Here is a 20,119-nt window from a genome sequence, read left to right on the forward strand (position 1 = left end):
GCGTGCGCGCCGGGAGCACGCGGCAGCCGCGCGGTCCCTCCGGCCGAGCGGGATCGGGATCGGGATCGGGATCGGGATCAGGATCACGGTCGGGAGCGGCCGGTCTCCTTCACGGCGGGGCTGGTGGCGCGGCTCGGCCGCCGCTTGGCTGCCATGGGCCGCAGGGCGCGGGACCGCCGGCGGCAGCAGCAGCAGCAGCAGCGGCAGGAGAGGCCGGAGCGGAGCGGCGGCGGCGGGGACCAGGCGGTGAGAGCCGGGCCGGGGGAGGTGAAGCGGGGCGGGGAGCGCCGGGGCCGCCGGGCTGACGGCGGCGGCGCTTCTCTTCAGGGCTGGGCCGGCGGCTACCCCGAGATCGTGAAGGAGAACGAGCTGTTCGAGCGGTACTACCGGGAGCTGGGCATCGTGCCCGCCGGAGAGTGGGACGCGTTCATGGCGGCGCTGCGGGAGCCGCTGCCCGCCACGCTGCGCATCACCGGCTACCGCAGGTACGGGCCGGGGCTCGCCAGAGCCCCCGGCACACGGGGGGAAACTGCGCGGTCTGGCTGGCTCCTTTCTGCCTGAACTATGCCGTGATTCTTTAATTCTCCATCCCGCGTCCCTCCGGGTGTCTCTCGCATGCAGTCACGCCAAAGAGATTCTCCACTGCTTGAAGGAAAAGTACTTCCGAGAGCTGCAGGACCTGGAGGTGGATGGCCAGAAAGTCGAGATGCCGCAGTCGCTGAGCTGGTGAGTGATCGGGAGGTGAGGTAAGGCGTTCTGCATGTTCCCGGCAACCAGCCTGGCTCATCGGTCTCTTTCTTCTGCCTCTGTTCTTTTCCCATCTCTTTCCCACCAGGTACCCTGAAGAGTTAGCCTGGCACACTAACTTGAGTAGAAAAATCTTACGCAAGTCCCCACAACTGGAAAAGTTTCATCAGTTTCTGGTCAGCGAGACAGAATGTGTAAGTTTTGGATAGATCTTGATTTTTTTCTGGCATATCCTGTGCAATGAAAGATTGAGGCTCTATCTTTTCTCTCAGAAGTTGAGCAGCTCAGAAGAATCTGTTTTTTGTGTTGCAGTTGGCTGTGATGCATCTAATGATATTAGTGCATAACTGCAGCTACAAATATTCACCTAAACTAACTGCAATTTTTTTTAATGTTTGGGGATGTTAAAATGAGTGAAGTAATCAGCTGCTGTTAGAAACCAAATGTTTAAATCTGGTAAAAACTATGTGCTTGTGCGTGAAGCACTGAAGTGGTAGATGTTTGTCACTTAATTCAAGCCAGTTTCTACTCTCTTTTGAGCAGAAACTACAGAATTAATACAATTGGAATAAATACTCAATTATTAGAAATTACGGTTGGGTGAAAAACTTTGATTTTTTTTTTAAGTTCGAACAGAATTTAATCCTAAGTTTATAGTAGTGTATTTCTGACTGCTTTTGCATTTTACTGCACAGCAATTTGAAAGTTTTATTGCAAAAGAAATGCATTCTTTCATGGAATCAAAGCAAACTTAATTTATTTTTTCCTTTCAAGGGAAATATCAGCCGTCAGGAGGCTGTTAGTATGATCCCACCTCTGCTGCTTAATGTTAGCCCTCATCATAAGGTAAGTCCAGAATATAATGTGTACTGAAGTTTGTTCCCTGAAATTAGCTTAATCGAACTACAAATCACAAGTGTTCTTTCAAGGCTGATACACTGTTTTGTTTCGTGTTGGTACATTTTATGCTTTTTGCACATCAGCACTCAGCTAATGTTCAGGTCACAAACACACTATCAGAGGAGCATCTGCTTTTTCAGCTGCATGTAATACTCTGCAAAAAACACTTCAATTTTAGGCAGTTGCATAGTCTTATTTTCAAAGAGTAAATATGTTTAGCTGCATCTCAGTTACATATTCTTGTCACAGCCTGCTTTTAAAGTAAGGTGACTTTTCAGCTTCCTCTCTCCATCACACTGTGAACAGATGTAGTCTTCAAGATAATATTCCTACCTTGTAGATTTCACTCCACTAAGCCTTTTGAAGAAGTTGAGAAGTCCTACTTTATAAATAATCTGTTAGGTGTAATATTTTGGGTGACCTGAAACATGCTGTAGATGGTGGCTAAACATTATAGGGTGCTAATTTTTACTGAAGGGGGGTATAAGGAGTGCCCATGGTGTTTTCTTATGGTACACCACAGGAATGAGGATATCTGGTAGCAGCAAAAAGTTATCTGTTAGAACAGCAAAGTGTTCGAACTTTGTGATGTTTTCATACTCTGTGATTTTTTGCAGACCAAATCTGTCAGGTGGCTTTACTCTCTTAATCTGTTAAATTGATGAGCTAGTTGCCTCACTATCTCAAGCAGCCATGTTGTGTACTTCTGTCTTAAATTTTCATGCTGTATCTTAAAATTTTGTGTTTGTCAAAATTAATTTGGGTGAGTATGGCAGCATTTTGCAGAAATGCGTGTAAGATTTTATGATACAGACTAAGATTTTATATAGAGTAAGAACAGATTCTTTATCCTCTCTTGTTCCAAAACAGCAAATGTTTAATGATGTAATGATGCCCTGAGCTGTCATTTTAGGACCTTTTATGGTCCTTAGTGTCTTAGCTTAGGAGCTGCTTCTTAGGACCAGAATTTCAGGTTACTTCTTTTAACCAGCATGTTCTGTATGTCACATCTAGCATGCTGATTCCATCTTCCACAAGGATAAAACTAATGATTGTCAAACCTCCCAGTAGCTTCATTTTTCCCATTTAGTTTTCCCTCATCAAACATCAGTTTGCTGGACAGTTTTAGAGTGTGTTTAGCCTTGTGTATCTTTCATTATCTTTTTCATTATCTGCAAAAGTAGAAAACAGTAGCATCGAATCTCTTAATTTAAACAGCAGCTCTGATGCTCTCTTGCAGGGTGTGTTTCATAATGTGTTAATGCTGCTGCATGACAGGGTTTATCACACATTCTCTGGAGCTCTCTTTGTGTTTCTCTGGGGGCTGTCTTCTGGTTTAGTCTTGTTAGTGCCAGGGGCTTATATGAGGATCTGAGCAGATCGTTCCCATCCTTTATCCTGTTGCACGATCTCAGCTGATTTTTACTGGAGCCAAAGGTCCAGGAGATAGGCATATGTTTCTGAAAATCTATAACTAGGCAAGAGGAGAGACTCTAAGCTTCCTTGCTTAAGAGAACAGTGTGAGATGCCAGTTGGTTTGCTGTGAAAGTGACTCTACCAATGACTCTAGCACAAGCTGAGTTAGTGATTAATTAGGAGGGAGAAATAGGCTGGAATTTAGGTGTTGCTGTCTCTGCTGTTAGGTTCAGCTGCCTCAGGACAGTCCAAACACTTCCAAGTGCTTCTTCCAAAATAAAGAAGCAGGAGACGTATACTGCCCTGGTTTTATGCATTGAAATGTAAATGTGTGGGGAGGAAAAACAATTTTTATAAAGTCTGTATAAACTGACTGATTAATTTACTAATAGTTTAAAGAAAAGTACTACTTGATTTTCAGTGTAACTTTGTCTTTAGTATATGTACATATGTACATATATTATGTATATATGTACAGTTGCAGATAACTTCAGCTGGAATTGTTTGTGAACTGATAAAAGGATCATATCCTCAAATCTGTATTCAGGTTCCTCTTTCAAATTTTATTTCAGCTGAAGTTTTTGTTCCCTACAAACTAAAGTCCTTTTTATATTTTTAACCTTCAAAGCTAAAGCATACAAAGAACAGGATTGTACTTGGTTTTTTTCAAGCTGGTGTTCAGAACAATCATAATTCTACATATTCAAAAATACTTAATTTAAACAAGAATCTAGTAAATTTCTCACATACTGAAAAAGTACAAGGCAGGACTTTTCAAAACTTTCTTATATTTGTAGATTCTAGATATGTGTGCTGCTCCTGGATCTAAGACTGCACAGCTCATTGAAATGTTGCATGCAGACATGAATGTTCCTTTTCCCAGTAAGTCTGAAAAATTAAAAACTTGTGACTTGGAATTTCTGGGATTTTTTGTAGTAGATCATTCTTAATGTCACAGATGTGTAACTGCATTTAACTACAAGGAGTTGTTATGAGATTAAAAGTACCCACCTTTGATTTGAAACTGCATGGGCTTCCTTTGCTTGATAAAAACCCCAGACATGAATTATATGTATTATTACAGTGCAGAATACAGTACATGTGATCTTTATTTCTCTATATGAATCAGATTTGCTTAGTAGATGGTGGCCCATGAGCCTCTGTGCTTTTGTGGTATCCTACAAACACTGGATTAAGCTGCTTTAGATTTGAAGCAATTGATGATATTTATAATTTTCGTAAGCTTCAGTATCTTCATTTTTTGTTAGATGCTACACACTGTAGAGTTGTGGAGAGTGTGGATTCTTTCTGTGTTGTACTGAAGATTTGCTGATGTAGGGATTGTCATCGGTGACAGGGTTTTTTTCTGTTTTTGAGGTTTCATTTGATAAGTTGAAGGGTCCTTGGCTGTGTCTTACTGCCACAGGATGGTAGCTGAAACTCTTGAGACTACAACACATCAGTTAACCTTCAACACACTTAAGTTATTTTATGCTCAGTAAGGGCTCCCCTATTCATGAGCAGTCTTTTAAGTGAAAATCTCCAGTGAAAAATATACAGAACTTTAGAAGATAAGGGAATAAACTTTGTAAAATTGTTTATCTGTTGAACAGTAAAGCATTTTCCCGCTATTTTATGTTCCCAGATGGTTTTGTAATTGCCAATGATGTTGACAACAAGCGCTGCTATTTGCTGGTTCATCAGGCTAAGAGATTAAACAGTCCATGCATCATGGTGGTGAATCATGATGCCTCCAGCATTCCTAATCTGCAGATAGATGTTGATGGAAGAAAAGAGATCCTCTTCTATGACAGAATTTTATGTGATGTCCCCTGCAGGTACCTTGCATGTAAATTTGAGTATGTGGATTTTACTGCTTTAAATGCAGTGCTAATTTTTTTGTGTTACTGAATTGTACCTTTTCAGTAGGTTAGTGAGTTAGGATTTATAGTAAATTGTGAATGCCTCTTAAGTGTGGGGGTACAGAATCAAGTTGAATTTTTTTATTCCAAGTGATGCTTAAATTTGATCAGTTGAAGGGCTTCAAATTTTGACCTTACGTTCAGGACCCTGAAACACGGAGACAGTGAGGAAGCAAAACAGAACAGTGTAGGAGAAGTAGTTATAAGGGAGAGGGGCTGGTGTTTTTGTGCTGCTGTAAATGACTTGGATACGGAATGAGTTTTACACACAAATAATACAAATCTGTTTGACCTCTGTTGCAGCGGAGATGGAACCATGAGGAAAAACATTGATGTGTGGAAGAAGTGGACAACACAAAACAGTTTGCAGCTCCATGGGTAAAAATGGTTATTGCTCATCTGCAATTCTTTCATTTTTCTCTTCTTTTTCTATATTTTTAACATCTGCGTGCATTTATGTGTTAATATATGACAAAGCAGAGACTAAGAAGAGTAATTTTTCTCTTAAATCGAGAGATTAATGCTTCTGAGAGGAAGTGTAGGGTTTCAGATGTGAGGAAGGAAACGTGAATCTAAATTGCCTGTATTGTTATGAATATCTGCCATGGAAATATTAATTGAATTGATTTAGACAGGCTAGCTAATAAAATGCAACAAATCACTTGGTAGGAGTTCTTAGCATTTAGACAGGTAAAATACTGTTGGAAAATACAGTAAGTTGTACAATTTAAAAGTGATATTTTAAAGTCTTTAGGATTCTAGAGATCATACATAAATGGTTTCAGTTACCTGAGATGGATTTATTTAAACTGATGGTGCATGCATTCTTAGCCTAGTGCAGGCACATGGTAAAATGTAGTGATTGAAACAGATGAAAATACTCAGAACATTTTACTGTGTATTTTTAGCAAGCTGGGGGATGCATTGGTTAGTGTGACTCAGCTGACCTATGATTTCTTGGCAACTCATTCATTATTACTGGTTTCATTTTAGTTGGAAGTATGCAGGTAGGGTCTAAACTCATAGTCCAGCTCAGTGATACCTTTCTCAGAAGGCCACTGCTAGTTAAGCTATGTTGTCCATAATATTTTTAGTAGTCCGATTGCCCCTCATTTTAAATGGATTTCTGGGAAGAGTCATGTTTTCAGGTGTTATTTTTCTAGTGTTGGGTACTTGATAATAAAATTGATGGAGCACTAGAAAGAACAAAATAGAGAATGTTATGTTCAAAGTTATGCTGTGTTAGTGTTCATGTTTGACCTAATTGCTGCTTTAATTTAAGAGGTGTCATTGTGAGTGTGCCTGCAGTATAGACTGCACTAAGCTGATTTAGTTTAACACTGACTATAATTTGTGTACTGCTGACAGCTGTAGAACTCTCCGAGTGCTGGCTTAGTCAATGGAGAGTTGTGTGTCTGCAGTAAAGCTTTTTTGGGTTCCTGAATGATAGCTGGCTAGACCAAGAGTGTTCTGTTAGATTGCAGTTGAGAATTGCAACCCGTGGTGTTGAACAGCTGGCAGAAGGCGGGAGAATGGTGTATTCCACATGTTCCTTGAATCCCATCGAAAATGAAGCTGTGATTGCATCTCTGCTGGAAAAGAGTCAAGGTGAGAATGTGAGCTTCAACAGGGTGGGGAACTTTTTTTTTTTTTTTGCTCAGCCCAAGAGAGGATGTGTGTATGATGGTATTAGTGATAAGCTTAATGTGGGTAGTATGCTGCTAGTCTGCAAAACTATGGAAATTTTTTAACACTAGGAGGATTTAATTGATATTGCTATTAAATGGGTGTGAATCAGCTGCAAATACAGAACCTGAAGAGTTGTGTTTGTGATACAGAAGACATTTGTACAGATCAGTGCCCTTCAGTCTCTGTTATCTGGCTCCCACTAACTGCTTCCACTGGTTGGAGTCCATGTCTGATATCTGTAATTCCTTTGGAAAACTCAATGTGGAACACTGCTGCTCTGCAGTATAAGAGTAAAAAGCCCAGTGTAGTTAAACAGTTGGAGCGAAGTAATTGTACACCAGTAGGTGGGAGTCACTGATACCTTTAGCATCCTTTGCCCCACGTTTTGATGTGCTTGGAATTTTAATGTATTTAAACTCATGGGGTTTTTTGCATTTTTGACTTGCATGTGAAGGCTGAGGTTACAAAAGGTAGAAAAATTGAGATAAGCTGGGAAGCTGCGCTGCATCACTTTGTGATAGTAGGGTTCAGTAGCCCATTTAGTAGCTGGTGTATACTGTTTTTTCTGAATCAGTGACCTGAAATTTGGAAACATCTAATTGGATTTGGCATGAAAGTTCCACAGACTTTTTAAAGTTGAGCCTTTTACATAGCAGAAACAGCTCTATTGCTCCTGGACTTGCACTTACTCTGGAATTTGGTAGCCTGTTTTGTGTAATGTTTACTTTGTGCTGGTAACTATTCTGTCCCCAAATTATGCATGAAATTTCACTGTCTTAGAAACAGCACTTTAGCTAAAGTGCTTGCAGGTTAATTAGGAATTGACTATGTAATTTCTACTCCCACTCTTCTGTGCACTTCATCTTATGTCCTGTGTGAAGTTTTGATCACTGCAATATAAGAAAGTCATTAAACTAACAAAGAGCATGCAAAGGAGGGCAACAAAGATGATAAAGGGTCTACAGGAAAAGCCTGATGACGAGTGGCTGAGGTAACTTGTTCAGTCTGAAAGAGATGAGGGCAGACTTCATTGCAGTCTGAAACTTCCTTATTGAAGGGAAAAAGGGCAGGTGACCAGTGACAGGATCCATGGGAAGGGCCTAAAGTTTTGTCAGGGGAAGTTTAGGTTGGATATCAGGCAAAGGTTCTTCACCCAGAGGGTAGTTGGGCACTGGAACAGGCTCCCCAGGGAAGTGGTCACAGCACCAGCATGAGACACTTCAAGAAGCGTTTGGACAATGCTCTCAGGCACATGGTGTGATTCTTGGGGTGTCCTGCACAGGGCCAGAGCTGGACCTGATCTTGGTGGGTCCCTTCCAACTCAGCTGAGAATGATTCTGAAAGGACATTTTTTATTTAGCATTAGTTTCTTTGGTAATCGTAGATACATTTCCAGTAAATTACAGTGTACTTGGCTCATTGAAAGCCATAGTAAGACAGCACTAATTTTTGGAAGGCATTAAGAATTGGTTGGGATAGGAACATAAAAGCAGGAGGATGTGGAGGTCAGCAATTGCAGCACCTGAGGGAAATTCAATACTTTGAAGGAAGGACTGGCTATGACATTTGGATCTAATCTCTGCCCAGTGGAGGTGTTTTACGGCATAATTGGAGGTTGTGATGTGTCCCAACAAGTGAATGTTATCCTCGGAGCTTGAACACAGGTGTAGCTTAAGAAGGTAGTAGTAAAGAGGTCATGCAGTGTTCTGCAAGGAGCATTTACTTCAAGAATTAGTTCAGATCAGTTTGGAAGGTTTGCTGGTAATTTCTAGCACAGTGTTACCTTGCTGCTTGTGAAGCAGGTGAGAGATTGCTTTCCCCTTAGGGATGAAGGAGTATGGAGAAGGCAAGGAGTGGGGAGAAGGCCTTTTTCTACCATATAGCAGCTATTGGAAATTATAGCACTTCTGACAGACTCTTTAGTGCCTGATCAGTCTGAGGTAGTCTTGAGATATCAGCTGAAGTTATGCTGTAGGGAGGCAGGAGTATTCAAAGGATGAATGCAAAACATCAAGTGTGATCACATTTGAGATGTCATGTTGATTTTTTTCTATGAATTCATGTATCTATTTTCATTTATTTAAAAGACTTGCTTAAGCTGTCACTGTAAGAGTAGATGGTTACTGGCATGTAGAACAGGTTGATAATTTGTGCACAACGAGAGGAAAAGCCTATCTAACTGGTAAATAACTGATGTATTCAGAATCAGAGAAAAGCAATGTTAAAAGTTATTATTTTCTAGGGAGGTCACCTATTTAAACAGTAAATTTTTATATCATTCCTTCTGGACTTTGGGCAGCTTGAAGCTTTTATTCAGTAGATTAAGCTAGACCCTGTTGATGTTTCTTGTAGTAATTTGACATATTTTAGGTACATAGTCTTCTGTCTTGTTAGTATTAAACAGTTTGGAATTTTCCTTTCCATTTTAAAAATAACAAATCCTCTTTCCTCTCCCACTGGAATATATTGAGATTGTAAGTCCTTGAAATTAGAATATCATAGGCATTTCAGAAGGCTTAGTTATACCAAAAGTTACTCCCTGAAAAATACTTAATCAGTGTAGTAAATCCAAATACTGAGTAAATGAGAATAAGAATTTAAATTATTCTGTTGCTTAGAACACTGATGTTTAATGTTACAGGTTGTAGAGTATTACTCTACAGCTGCTACAAATATATCTAACTATTATATTTTGGGTAATTTATAGGTTGCATCTTATGTAGTTATTATTAACAGTTCTTATCACATTTGTTAAAGTGGTAAAAGTTGTATAGCATTTTATTTCTTGAAAGTTTTATAAAATACTATTCCTAAGTAGCTTAACATTTTAAGGAAAAGTATTTTTGTAAAAGTTAATTGACAATGTAACTGTTAAGTTCTGTTTTCAAAATGTTTATATTCTTTGGATTTCAGGTGCCTTAGAACTTGCTGATGTCTCTTCTGAGTTACCAGGTTTGAAGAGGATGCCAGGAATTACAAAATGGAAGGTACTGAACCTGATATTTTTGTGAAGTTCTTGGTCTGTGGTAGAGTGTTAAATTAGGAAAATTCTGAAGTGTAGTATTTCACAGTATTAGATGGAGCTGCATTAATGGCAATGCTTTGATATTTCGGGGAGAGAGCTAAGCTGAAAGTCTTTGTTGAGGGTAGGTTCTTTTCTCCTCATCTGGTCTCCCCTTACCTCTAGGTTTCTTTCCTCTATGTCCTCTACTTTCTTGATACAAATCCCTATTCTGGTGTGTGTATATGGCCTGTAGATGGCAACATAATTCCAGCCACTTTTGATGTTAGCCATCCATCTCTGTCTTAAGGGTCTGTGAATGTTGGATTCTGCAGTTCTTCACCTGATCCCTTTTACTTCATTTGGACATAAAAGCTGTAAAACTGTTTCTGCAAATAAGCTGTAAAGCCTGCAGTGATGTGACTAATCCTAGAATATTAATAGAATCCTGTATTTTGTTTCAGGCCTTAAATTATTTCAGTTCTGTAAACAAACTAATAGAGAGGGGCAAAAAAAACCCAAGCTGCTTCAGCTTCTTGTAAAGAGTATATAGTCAGGAAAAGTAGAAGGCTATCCTGGTGAAGTAGGGAAAGAAACTGATTAAATCTTAATTATGAGTGTGTGCCTTTGCAATGCCATTGGGTTTTCTGTCTTACCATCTCACTAGTCTCTTGCAATGGCAGACAGGTTTATGCCTGTGTACAGGCTAAATGAACAAGATGCAGGGAATAAAGATTTGTTTATTTTCTGCCACTGGAAATCCAGCTTAGCTGATTTCTTCCTTCTTACAGTTCCTGAAGTTTACACTGTATGCTTGTACGTGAAGAATAAGTGTAAAATAACTGTGGCTCTGTGATCTTAATTTTACCTTTTTTGGTACTCCATAGAGGTACTATATATATATATTTATATAGTGATCACTGAGGGTGTATTCTATTCCTTGTAGCATCTATTTCTCTGTTTGCACTTGAAATATAAATCTCCCTGACAGGTTTTAAAATAGTCTGATAAAATGTGTTGCAGGTTTGCCAGACTTTCTTCAGACCTGATTTGCTGCTGTATATTTTCATGCCTCACTGGCTAGCATGTCACTGTGGATGTATTTGCTTAATTTGGTGCTGTTTTTACTTGGGGTAGTCTTTTGTTCCCTGGTGCAGCATTTGTTACCGAACATCAGTTGACTGAAAATTTCTGGAAACAGCAAAAACAGAAATGTCCCTTTTGTTCAAGGGACATTTGGATGCTTGGAAATAGCATTCAGTACTCCCTCCTTAAGCCAGACAATGAGTTAACTCCAGTGAATTATTTTGGGCTTGAAGGAAGACACCTTTTTAACTCCAGGTTTGGTCATCTGTTCCTGCAGCACTTTTCCTTCTGCTCTAACAGGTGGTCAGTAAAATGTGCAATAGAGAAGAGTTCAGTGTGTTCTTTGGTGCTTTGTCACTATACCAGTTCCACCAACTTACCAGTTAGACTGGTAAACTAAAACTAAACAGCACAGGACTGCTAGGCAGTTTTTCTGGCAAAATCAAAGTAGTTCTAGAATTTTTTAGATTTTGGTTATTTATCACTTCTGTTTTTAGTTTTTCGTAAGCTTGGAGTCGTGACTTCCAAAGAAGAGCAGTTTAGAAGTACAGTCTGTCTTGTCTCCATCTAGCACTATGAAATGTAGCATATTTTGACTTGAAATACTAATTCTGTAAGTAAAGTAATTTCTATTTTGGGAAACGTGGAAAGGCACAAGGTGTGATCTGATCAGTAGCTGAGAAGTGCCAGACTTCATGATGCTGAAATCTGTGTTCCAAAGTTCTTACTAGTCTAGATAAATGTTGCATTTCAGTTTCCACTAGAGCACTTGATTAAACTTTCAAGACAATCACAGTGAGATGCTTGAAACCACTTCATCATACTTGCCAGTCCTGAAGTTGCCATCACTGCAACTGCTTTACTTTGTTGCCTTAACAACAAAAATGGGCCTTCATTTCAGTGATTAATTTTTGTGCTTTTGCCCTGTGCATCCCTAGTTGGGACCCTTCCTACAGCTTTAGCATCCAGTACAAAACCAGGCATCTAAAGCTCTGAGGTCAAATTTTGCCTGGCTGTTTTTTTTTTTCACTTTGGTATCCTTGCTTGAGGAGCTTTCAGAATGCCTTCCTATGAGTTGTAGCTCTAACCTTCTGCTTATATCTTCAGAGTCCATCAAAAGCTTTGACCCTTAGCCATACTGAGGTGATGTTGTGTCTACACAGTGTCTTAGAGCAGATCTGTAGATATGTTCTGAGTTCTAGATAAAGGTACAGGTGCTAGAAAATTCAGGGAGACATGGTTCTTCAGCAACTCTCCACAAAAGCATCTCTGTCAGTGACCTGTACATGCCTGTGTCATGCAGCTTTCTGCCTGCCAAGCTGTTGTGTTGAACTCTTGCATATTTCTTATATAATGAAATTGGAATTCTTCAGTTCTGATCTTGACTAGACTGCAGTATTTCTTTTCCTTTGTATACTGCTTGGAAGCTGCCTATAACACAATGTTTCACTGCCAGTCTCATGGAAAAAAAGTAGTGTATATTAAATCTCATGGCTCACTGATCTTCCATATTTCACCACTGTCCTTCCACTAGGTTTTGGTGGTTCACATATTTTAGCAGGTTAACAGAGATCTTCGTAGTTGATTCAGCACCAGTCTTCACTTTGACAGTATGCTGGTTTATTTTTTGAAGCATATGAAGTGAAGCAAAGAGCTGCAGCTGACAAGAATCTCCTACTCTGAATGCACACATACAATGCACAAAGAAACAATACACTTTAAAGAACTTAATTTTCTATACCAGAAAATAACTTCTCTCTTTGGCATCTGAACCTTGGTTTGCAGGTGTTTTAATTAAAACTTGTAAAATGATAACCTATAGTCTTCACTGAATTTGTATGTGCCCCTTTGAAGGTGATGCTGAAAGATGGACAGTGGTTTGAGGAGTGGAAAGATGTGCCTTCAAACAGACAAACACAAATACGTCCTACTATGTTTCCAGTGAAAGATGAAGAGAAGCTAAAGGCAATGAATCTGGAGCGCTGGTAAGTTTTCCCAGAGTAGATCTTATGAGGATTTGATGTAACATGTATGTTTGTGGGCAAATTATAATTAGTCCAGATTAGGAATGTATAGATCTGAGTATATTTTGGTTACTTCATATGTAGTGCACAATATTGCTTCATATGCTATGCACAATATTTAAACTCCAGTGAATCAGGAGAAATTACTGCAAGTTGCGTAAGAGGAATAAGTACTCGCATGAAAAGGTCACATTCTTTGCATCCAATAGAGATAAACAGTCAAAATTACTGAAAAAGTGTGTAAAATGTTACCATATTAACAATGTGACTTCCTTGCTTTTAAAGGCTTTCCATAGCTACTATAAAAATATTGTTAAGAAATGAGTCATTAAAGCTCAAATGTGAACGGTGAATGAACGTGTGGCGTTGATGCAAGTAATTTTGCCAGAATGCTCTATTTAGATCGTGTTTGTAGCTTGATAAATTAAATCTGCACAATCCTACTAGGAATACTTACCTTATCCTGAAAGTAAATATAAATGTGGGCCTTCTAGTATTTTGTGGTTCTGAACACAGCTATAAATGTGCTGCACCTTTTTTTTTCTTTCCTTTCTAGTCTTAGGATATTGCCACATCACCAGAACACAGGTGGCTTCTTTGTGGCTGTCTTAATTAAAAAGTCTCCAATGCCATGGAATAAACGTCAGCCTAAGGTAACTTATTTTAAATTATCTAAAATGCTAATTACTAATAATATTACAGGATTTTTTTTTTAGTTTGCACATACTATAAGACATACAGTAACTGTTCTGTATCTGCCCTTCAGTTATAGTTCAGTGTGTCAAATAAAAATAAATTACTAAATCCATAAAGTACTTAAAAAAAATGACAACTTTTAAAATAGAAAAAAAAAAAAAAAAAGGATTTTGAAATGGTAGCAAAATAAGATAAATCTTGACCCTAAAATTAAGGCTTTGAAAGAATTACAAAAGCAGATTATATTGGATGGCTAAAGCTGTCACTTTCTTCAGCTGTGTGTGGTCCCCTGCTAAAAGGCTTTTTTTCTGCTGTGTTGTAAGCTAATTCTGATGTCAGTTTATCTTACTCTGTGGCTGGTTGCTCAGGAGTGATTCACTAGCAGATTAGCAGATCAGCAGCACTGGGAATGGATGTAAAACTGTTTGGAGCAGCAGCTTCAGCCATCTGACTTTAATCCATTTGTTATCAATTGTCTTTAAAATCCTGTCAACAGGATTTTAGGTTGATGTGATTTATTTGATCTCTTAGATTGTCATGTCTGTGAGAACAACTTCTTGTGTGAATCCCTTTTAGGTGTTTATTTGATTTGCTTAATTAGAACAACTTATGAGTAAAATGTAAGTGGCAATAGGGAAAGAAGCATTTATTCAGAAGCAAGCACCCTCCAAATAGTTTGTGCTGTTCTAAGTTAAATGTTGTAGCACTCTTACAGAAGGGGTGCAGCAGCAGGCTGCATGTGTCACTTTGAGTGTTAGGAGGAAAACAGTAGATCCTGTTTTAAAATAGTCATGAACATGACTGTAGAACATGATTTTGTAGATGGTACAAAAATAGCTTTCTTGGACAGTTGGTATGAAACTGTCCAGATCAGTACTAGAGGTAAATGCAATTTATAGTGGTATCTTAATCTAGTAATCAGATTAACTCCCTGAATAGATCTCTTTAAGCACTTGCATACAAATTGACAAGAATTAAAGGCATACAAAGAAATAACATAGGTGCCTTCTGTTACAAGTTGAATACTATTTGTGCTTTTTTGAAAATACTGTAATTTGAAATAGGTTCATCAGAAACTACCACAACGAACAGGAGATACTGAAGTCACAGCAGCTAATTCAGGCAATGGTTCTGACTGTATTATTGAAGAACCAAAACTTGCTGAAAATGAAGAGTCTAAGAAAATGCAAGAGTTGCAGAATTTGGACACTGAGCAGAGTAAAAAGGAAGGAGTATGCGGGTAAGGACCACATTTAAGTATTTGTCCTGTGACAGCTCTGCAGTTGCTGAGTATTCTGTAGTTGTTTTGTAATTTAGAAGTTGATCAAGAAAAATTAATGTATTTATTCAGTTGTCCTGTATTTCCATGTTTTCTGTCTTGTCTGTATTTCATTCAGCAAGTTCGGAAAATAACCAGTTTTCTTATTAGCATTTGTTAAGTCTGTTTCTTACTTTCTTCTCTGTTAAAGAAAAAAAATACATTCAGAATTTGGAAGATCTGTAGTGTCTTCACAATCATTCCAGCAGAAATCTCTGTTTACATGTTTTTGTGAACTCTGTTTCAAAGAACTGCTTCACTTCCTTATTGTAACACGTTAAATTGTGTGTGGCATTACTGAAGCACAAGAAAATGTCAATATTCTTTTTGGCCTACTGTTGTTACAATAAACCAAGTGTTGACTAAATGAATTGAATATACTGATTTTAAAGCAAGTACTTTTAGTGAAATTGACAGTGCAATGTTATTTTCTTTTTAGACCACCACCATCTAAAAAAATGAAGCTGTTTGGTTTTAAAGAAGACCCTTTTGTGTTTCTCCCTGAAGATGATCCATTGTTCCATCCTATCCAGTAAGAAAAAATATGTTTCTGTTTTGTCAGTAAGATTTCTATTAGTTCAGGGATGTTAGTGGTTCAGTTCATTACTAAAGAGATGGGTCTTGTTGGTCTTGCATAATGGCTTTTGCCTGACTTTGCACCAGGGCCCCCTCTCCTCAACACTTAAATGAAAATAGCCAACTAGAGTTTGCACTGGAAATTTTCCAGTGTGTCTCAGTGTCTATAATAGCTTGTCTTTTATGATGCCATGCAGCTTAGAAAGTCTAATCTTTGTGTTCTGAAGCCAAAGTGCTGCATGTTTGCAGAGATAGCTGGAGGAAATGGGCTAAACCATGCATTTTGAGTATGTGATTTTATTGCTCAGTTAATCAAAACAAGTATTATGGCCACAGGAAGTTTTACGCGTTGGACTCATCATTTCCCAAGATGAATTTACTGACTCGAACTCAAGAAGGAAAAAAGAGGCAGCTGTACATGGTTTCTAAGGAGCTAAGGAATGTGCTTCTGAACAATAGTGAGAAGATGAAGGTATGGTTCATAAGCATCAGTGTATATCTCCTTGAACTTGCCAAGTGTACTGTTTACATAGAGGATTAGCCCTCTGACAGTCTATTTTTTTTTAAGTCTGGATTAATGTTTTCCTCTCTGTCCCTCCTGTGTTAGAGATGAAAAATTGAGAGGTAAATAGCAATCTCTGAGATGAAAATCAGTACATTTTTGGTGGATGAAAGAGAACTTAAAAGTAGAGAGAGGGAATATATAACTGCTGTGTGTGTACCAGCATTTCTATGTAGTCTTCAGGTAACTTCACAAGTTTATCTTGATGATGTTGTATTTATCACCCCCTTAATTATCAAAGTATTAATAGCTGTGAAAACCAACCAGAAACAAAGTTCATCTGGATTATTTACTGGCTGTGTAATTTTAAGAACTAAACATTTTTAAAGTTCATTAAGATGAGTGATAATGGGATAATAAGTAGTTGTTGTGAATTAGAAGAATTTCTTTTTTTTATGATTCCCTGTGGAAAATGTCTTGCAAATGCTAAAGATTTGTCTCAAAAGTCATTGTGTAATTTAGGTTGGAATGAGGTCATCTAGTCCAGCTTCCTTCCTACATCAAACAGAGCCAACTTCAAAGCTAGATCAGATACATTATGGTGCCTTGTCCAGTCAAATCTTGAAAATTTTTGAGGATATTCAGTGCATCTTTGCAACAGATCTTTGAGATGGATAAAAATTATGATTTTATCCCCTATAGCCCAGAAAATGGCTACATAATTGACAAAATTTTAAGAAACTAGTGCATTATATTAGGTAGTGAGGTTTTGAGTACCACAAAGGAGAGATAGTGTCCAAATAGTAATCACTTGTACATTTTTAAAATCCTGTCTTTGATCGACTTTCTCAGAATCACACAAAAAATTCTTACTCAAACTAAAATTAAAATTAGATATTAGTTTGTTGCTCTTTTTAAAACTGCCACTTCCTCAGACTGTTCAGTTTTCAAGATGGAAAGGAGTAAAAGGCATTTTATGGTGAGGGAGTGCCACATTTTTATAGCAGGAGTTCCTTTTTACCTTGAATGAATATTCATATTAATTCAGTCTCCAGTGTGAATTAACTTTTAGTCAAAGAGTTGAGGGAAAAACAAGTTCTGAGTGGTAATTCAGACTTTATACTCCCTACTGATGCTTATTGGCTTTGCTGTTTGCAGGTTATCAACACAGGGATAAAAGTCTGGTCTCGCAACAGTGATGGTGAACAGTTTGGATGTGCATTCAGATTAGCACAAGAGGTAATTGCATAGCATTGTGTTTTCAAAGGAGATGCTTTGGCTTCCTCAAGAGAGCCTGTAAGACAGCTGGCATTAGCTTTGTCAGATTAATGGTAATTTACATTTTCAGTATGGTTTAAAATGTGAAAATTTTTCTCTGATATTAGGTAAAGTGCATATGGTTTTTAACACTTCTTGTTCAGAAATCAGTCATTAAATTTTCAAATAATTGTCTTTATTAAACAGGGAATTTATACTCTGTACCCATTCATTCATGCAAGGATTGTAAATGTCTGCATAGAAGATGTCAAAATTCTGCTAACCCAGGAAAATCCATTCTTAAGTAAATTTAGCAGTGAAACACAGAAGAAAGTCAAAGATATGGGTAAGCCTGCTAATTTGCTGTCACAAAAATATTTTTTGTACTTTGCACAGGTGGCTGTGAAAATCCTGTAACTCTATTTGCTAAAAAAATTTACTAGATTTATCTTAAATGTATACTTGTTAGGTAAGTAAGCATTACTGAAAGCCAGTATGCTGCTAGAAACTTGCAGCCTCTAAGTTTTTTGAGCTTTACAGAACAGAAGAGTTGCCAAACTTAGAACTTCTGCAAAGCAGTGCTGTGAGGCAGCATTTAAAACATCTGATGAACAAAGATTTTATATACGCTTCTGGTTTTTCCTCCTGTTAGTGCTTGAGTTGAAACTTTGTCATCGGCAATTGCTTGTCATGACCTTATGTATCAAATATAGTTACTCAGATTTGATTTTCTTAAATATAGGGAGCAATGTCTACTCGTATTAAACTTTTATTTCCTCTGCACTGTATGGTTCAAGATACGAAAATTAATTTTCGGCCTTTTGTTATTGTTTTATTTCCAATTCATTGCTGATTCATGTACTTCTGTGTTTGATTTGACAAAATGGGAAGAAAAAAATGTTCTGAAGTTTGGTTTGGCATACTCTTACATTCATTTTAATTAAGTAAAAGTTCCATGCTAGATTCACTGAGTAAATTAATCCACTGTGTGGATTTTGCAGTTTAATTTGTTTGGGGTTTTGGAGAAGGCAATGCTGGCAATTGCTTCTGTAACTATATAAATACTTTGGTTTGAAAAAAAGAGGGAATAAAATCTGATATTGTCTCTAGTCCAGTGTACTGATGTAGATAACTGCTAACCATGTCATACTCTGTATTTGTCAAAAAAATTTTCTTGAACATTTTCAGATTACAATCACTGTATCTCTATGCCAAGTAACACATCTGTTTTGTTTTTGTTCCCCCTTCCCTCTAGCAATGGGAAGTATAGTTCTGAAGTACGACCCAGACCCTGAGTAAGTAGATGTGTTGCTTTTCATTTATGCACTTCTAAGACCTGGACAAGAATTTCTTTTCACTCAGCAAAAACAGAAGTTGAGGCATAGAGATGCAATGAGGGAAACAGTGAAGCCACATAGGCTACAGAGAATGAGACAGGGAAAGAAGCTGTCTTGTCTGTGAATTCCTAAAACAAACGTAGCATTTAGCTTCATAAAGGAGAGCTGGTAGTTGTGCCAGAGATCAACAGATCATTGCATGTGATTTAATTGTTTGTTTCCCTGCAAAGTCCAGCATTTGGAATGGAGAAAGTTACTTTTTATTGTTCCTTTTTTGTGGACAAAGTAACTTTTGTGGACAAAACTCTTGAGAATTTTCTAAATGTTGATTTTGCTGTTCCTTGTCTTAGTTTTGAAACCAGAGCCAGAAAAATTATTCTGCTTGTTGCAGAAACTTAGTAGCATTAAGTTTTTGGGTTTTTGGCTTGCTTGCTTGCTTGTAGACAAGCAGGTGCCTGTGTAGGTGTTGAAGTTAAGAACAATGTACTTTCATCTTCTGTGAATAGTTACAAAATGCATTCAGTGTTAGGACTGAATTGCTGTATGGCTATAAAATGAAGTTTTGAAGATGAACTTTCTCATAAATGACTGAACTTAACTGTTTTTTCATAGAAAACCTCATGATCTTCAGTGTCCAATAGTGCTGTGTGGTTGGCAAGGGAAGACCTCACTGCGTGCCTTTGTGCCCAAGAATGAGAGACTTCATTACCTGAGGATGATGGGAGTTGAAGTGTTTAAAGCAAAGAGGAAAGAGGAGGAATTGGAAACCAAAACAGAGGAAGAAGTTCAACACAGACTGCTGCAAACAGAAGAAGGAATGGATGTGGAAGATAAAGAACATGATTTAGTCACAAAAATGGAAGCAGAAATAGGTGAAGAGTCTTCTCAGAGTCCTGTGGAAAGCAGTGCTATGGAAATAGAAAATAAAATTGAGGATTTAGATCAATCTAGTAAAAATGCCAACACTCATGTAAGCCAGGAAGGCAAAGACACGGATGCAAGTAATGTGAAAGATTAGGTTTCTTTCTGTATTACTTGGCAGCTTCCATGAGGCTCACATCCAGACTTTTGCTTTTAGCATGAAACTGTATTTTAAAATTTGGTCAGAACAGGATGTTCCTCTTTTAAAGTTTCACCTATTTTATATTTTAAATGAAAGCTATAAAGAGATTTCTCTTCAAGTGTGTCTTCTTTTCACCATTTTAAACTCCTTTTTATTGGTGGGTTTATGTGTCTGTTGCTGGCAACAGACCAGGCACCAGTAAAATCTAAAGCCCCTGTTTTTAATGGAACAATGGTGTGCACAAATGCACTGCATGTGTGTAACTGGTCAAAAATTCCTTCAGAAGAAAAACCTGGGGTTCCGTTCAAAGCATGTAGATTGCAAAACATTTTTTCTCCTATGATTGTTTACCCCACCTACCACCCAATCTGGTTACTATTGGTAACTGCAGATTCTTTAAAGGGTAAGAGAATCAGTGTGAGTATCCATACAAATGTACATACACAGTGTATGTACTGACTGACAGCCTGGTGAATGGTTATAAAAGAAAACCATGTCCAGCATCCTGGGAAAAAAAAAGTAGAGTGCACTTCACTGGAGACTGCTGTCTGAGGTGCTTCTTCAGAGTGATTAATTGCTTTACAG

At 38.1% G+C, this 20,119-nt stretch overlaps 2 protein-coding genes across 2 annotated transcripts in view; both read left to right on the top strand.

The window, feature by feature from the left end:
- MED10 (mediator complex subunit 10) overlaps positions 1-20,119 on the top strand; it is a 111,995-nt gene that overhangs the window by 33,130 nt on the left and 58,746 nt on the right. The gene's annotated exons all lie outside the window — the stretch shown is intronic.
- NSUN2 (NOP2/Sun RNA methyltransferase 2) lies at positions 53-19,652 on the top strand. The gene is made up of 19 exons (XM_079301155.1): positions 53-246; positions 328-485; positions 622-726; positions 836-941; positions 1,522-1,593; positions 3,861-3,945; positions 4,709-4,901; positions 5,289-5,363; positions 6,463-6,593; positions 9,588-9,661; positions 12,616-12,746; positions 13,342-13,438; positions 14,546-14,721; positions 15,239-15,331; positions 15,712-15,847; positions 17,036-17,116; positions 17,342-17,480; positions 18,390-18,429; positions 19,084-19,652. The coding sequence occupies exons 1-19, from the start codon at positions 154-156 to the stop codon at positions 19,487-19,489; spliced, it is 2,391 nt and encodes a 796-aa protein (XP_079157281.1). The 5' UTR covers positions 53-153; the 3' UTR covers positions 19,490-19,652.

The sequence above is a fragment of the Erithacus rubecula genome, assembly GCF_903797595.1.
Source record: "Erithacus rubecula genome assembly, chromosome: 3".
Classification (NCBI taxonomy): Eukaryota; Metazoa; Chordata; class Aves; order Passeriformes; family Muscicapidae; genus Erithacus; species Erithacus rubecula.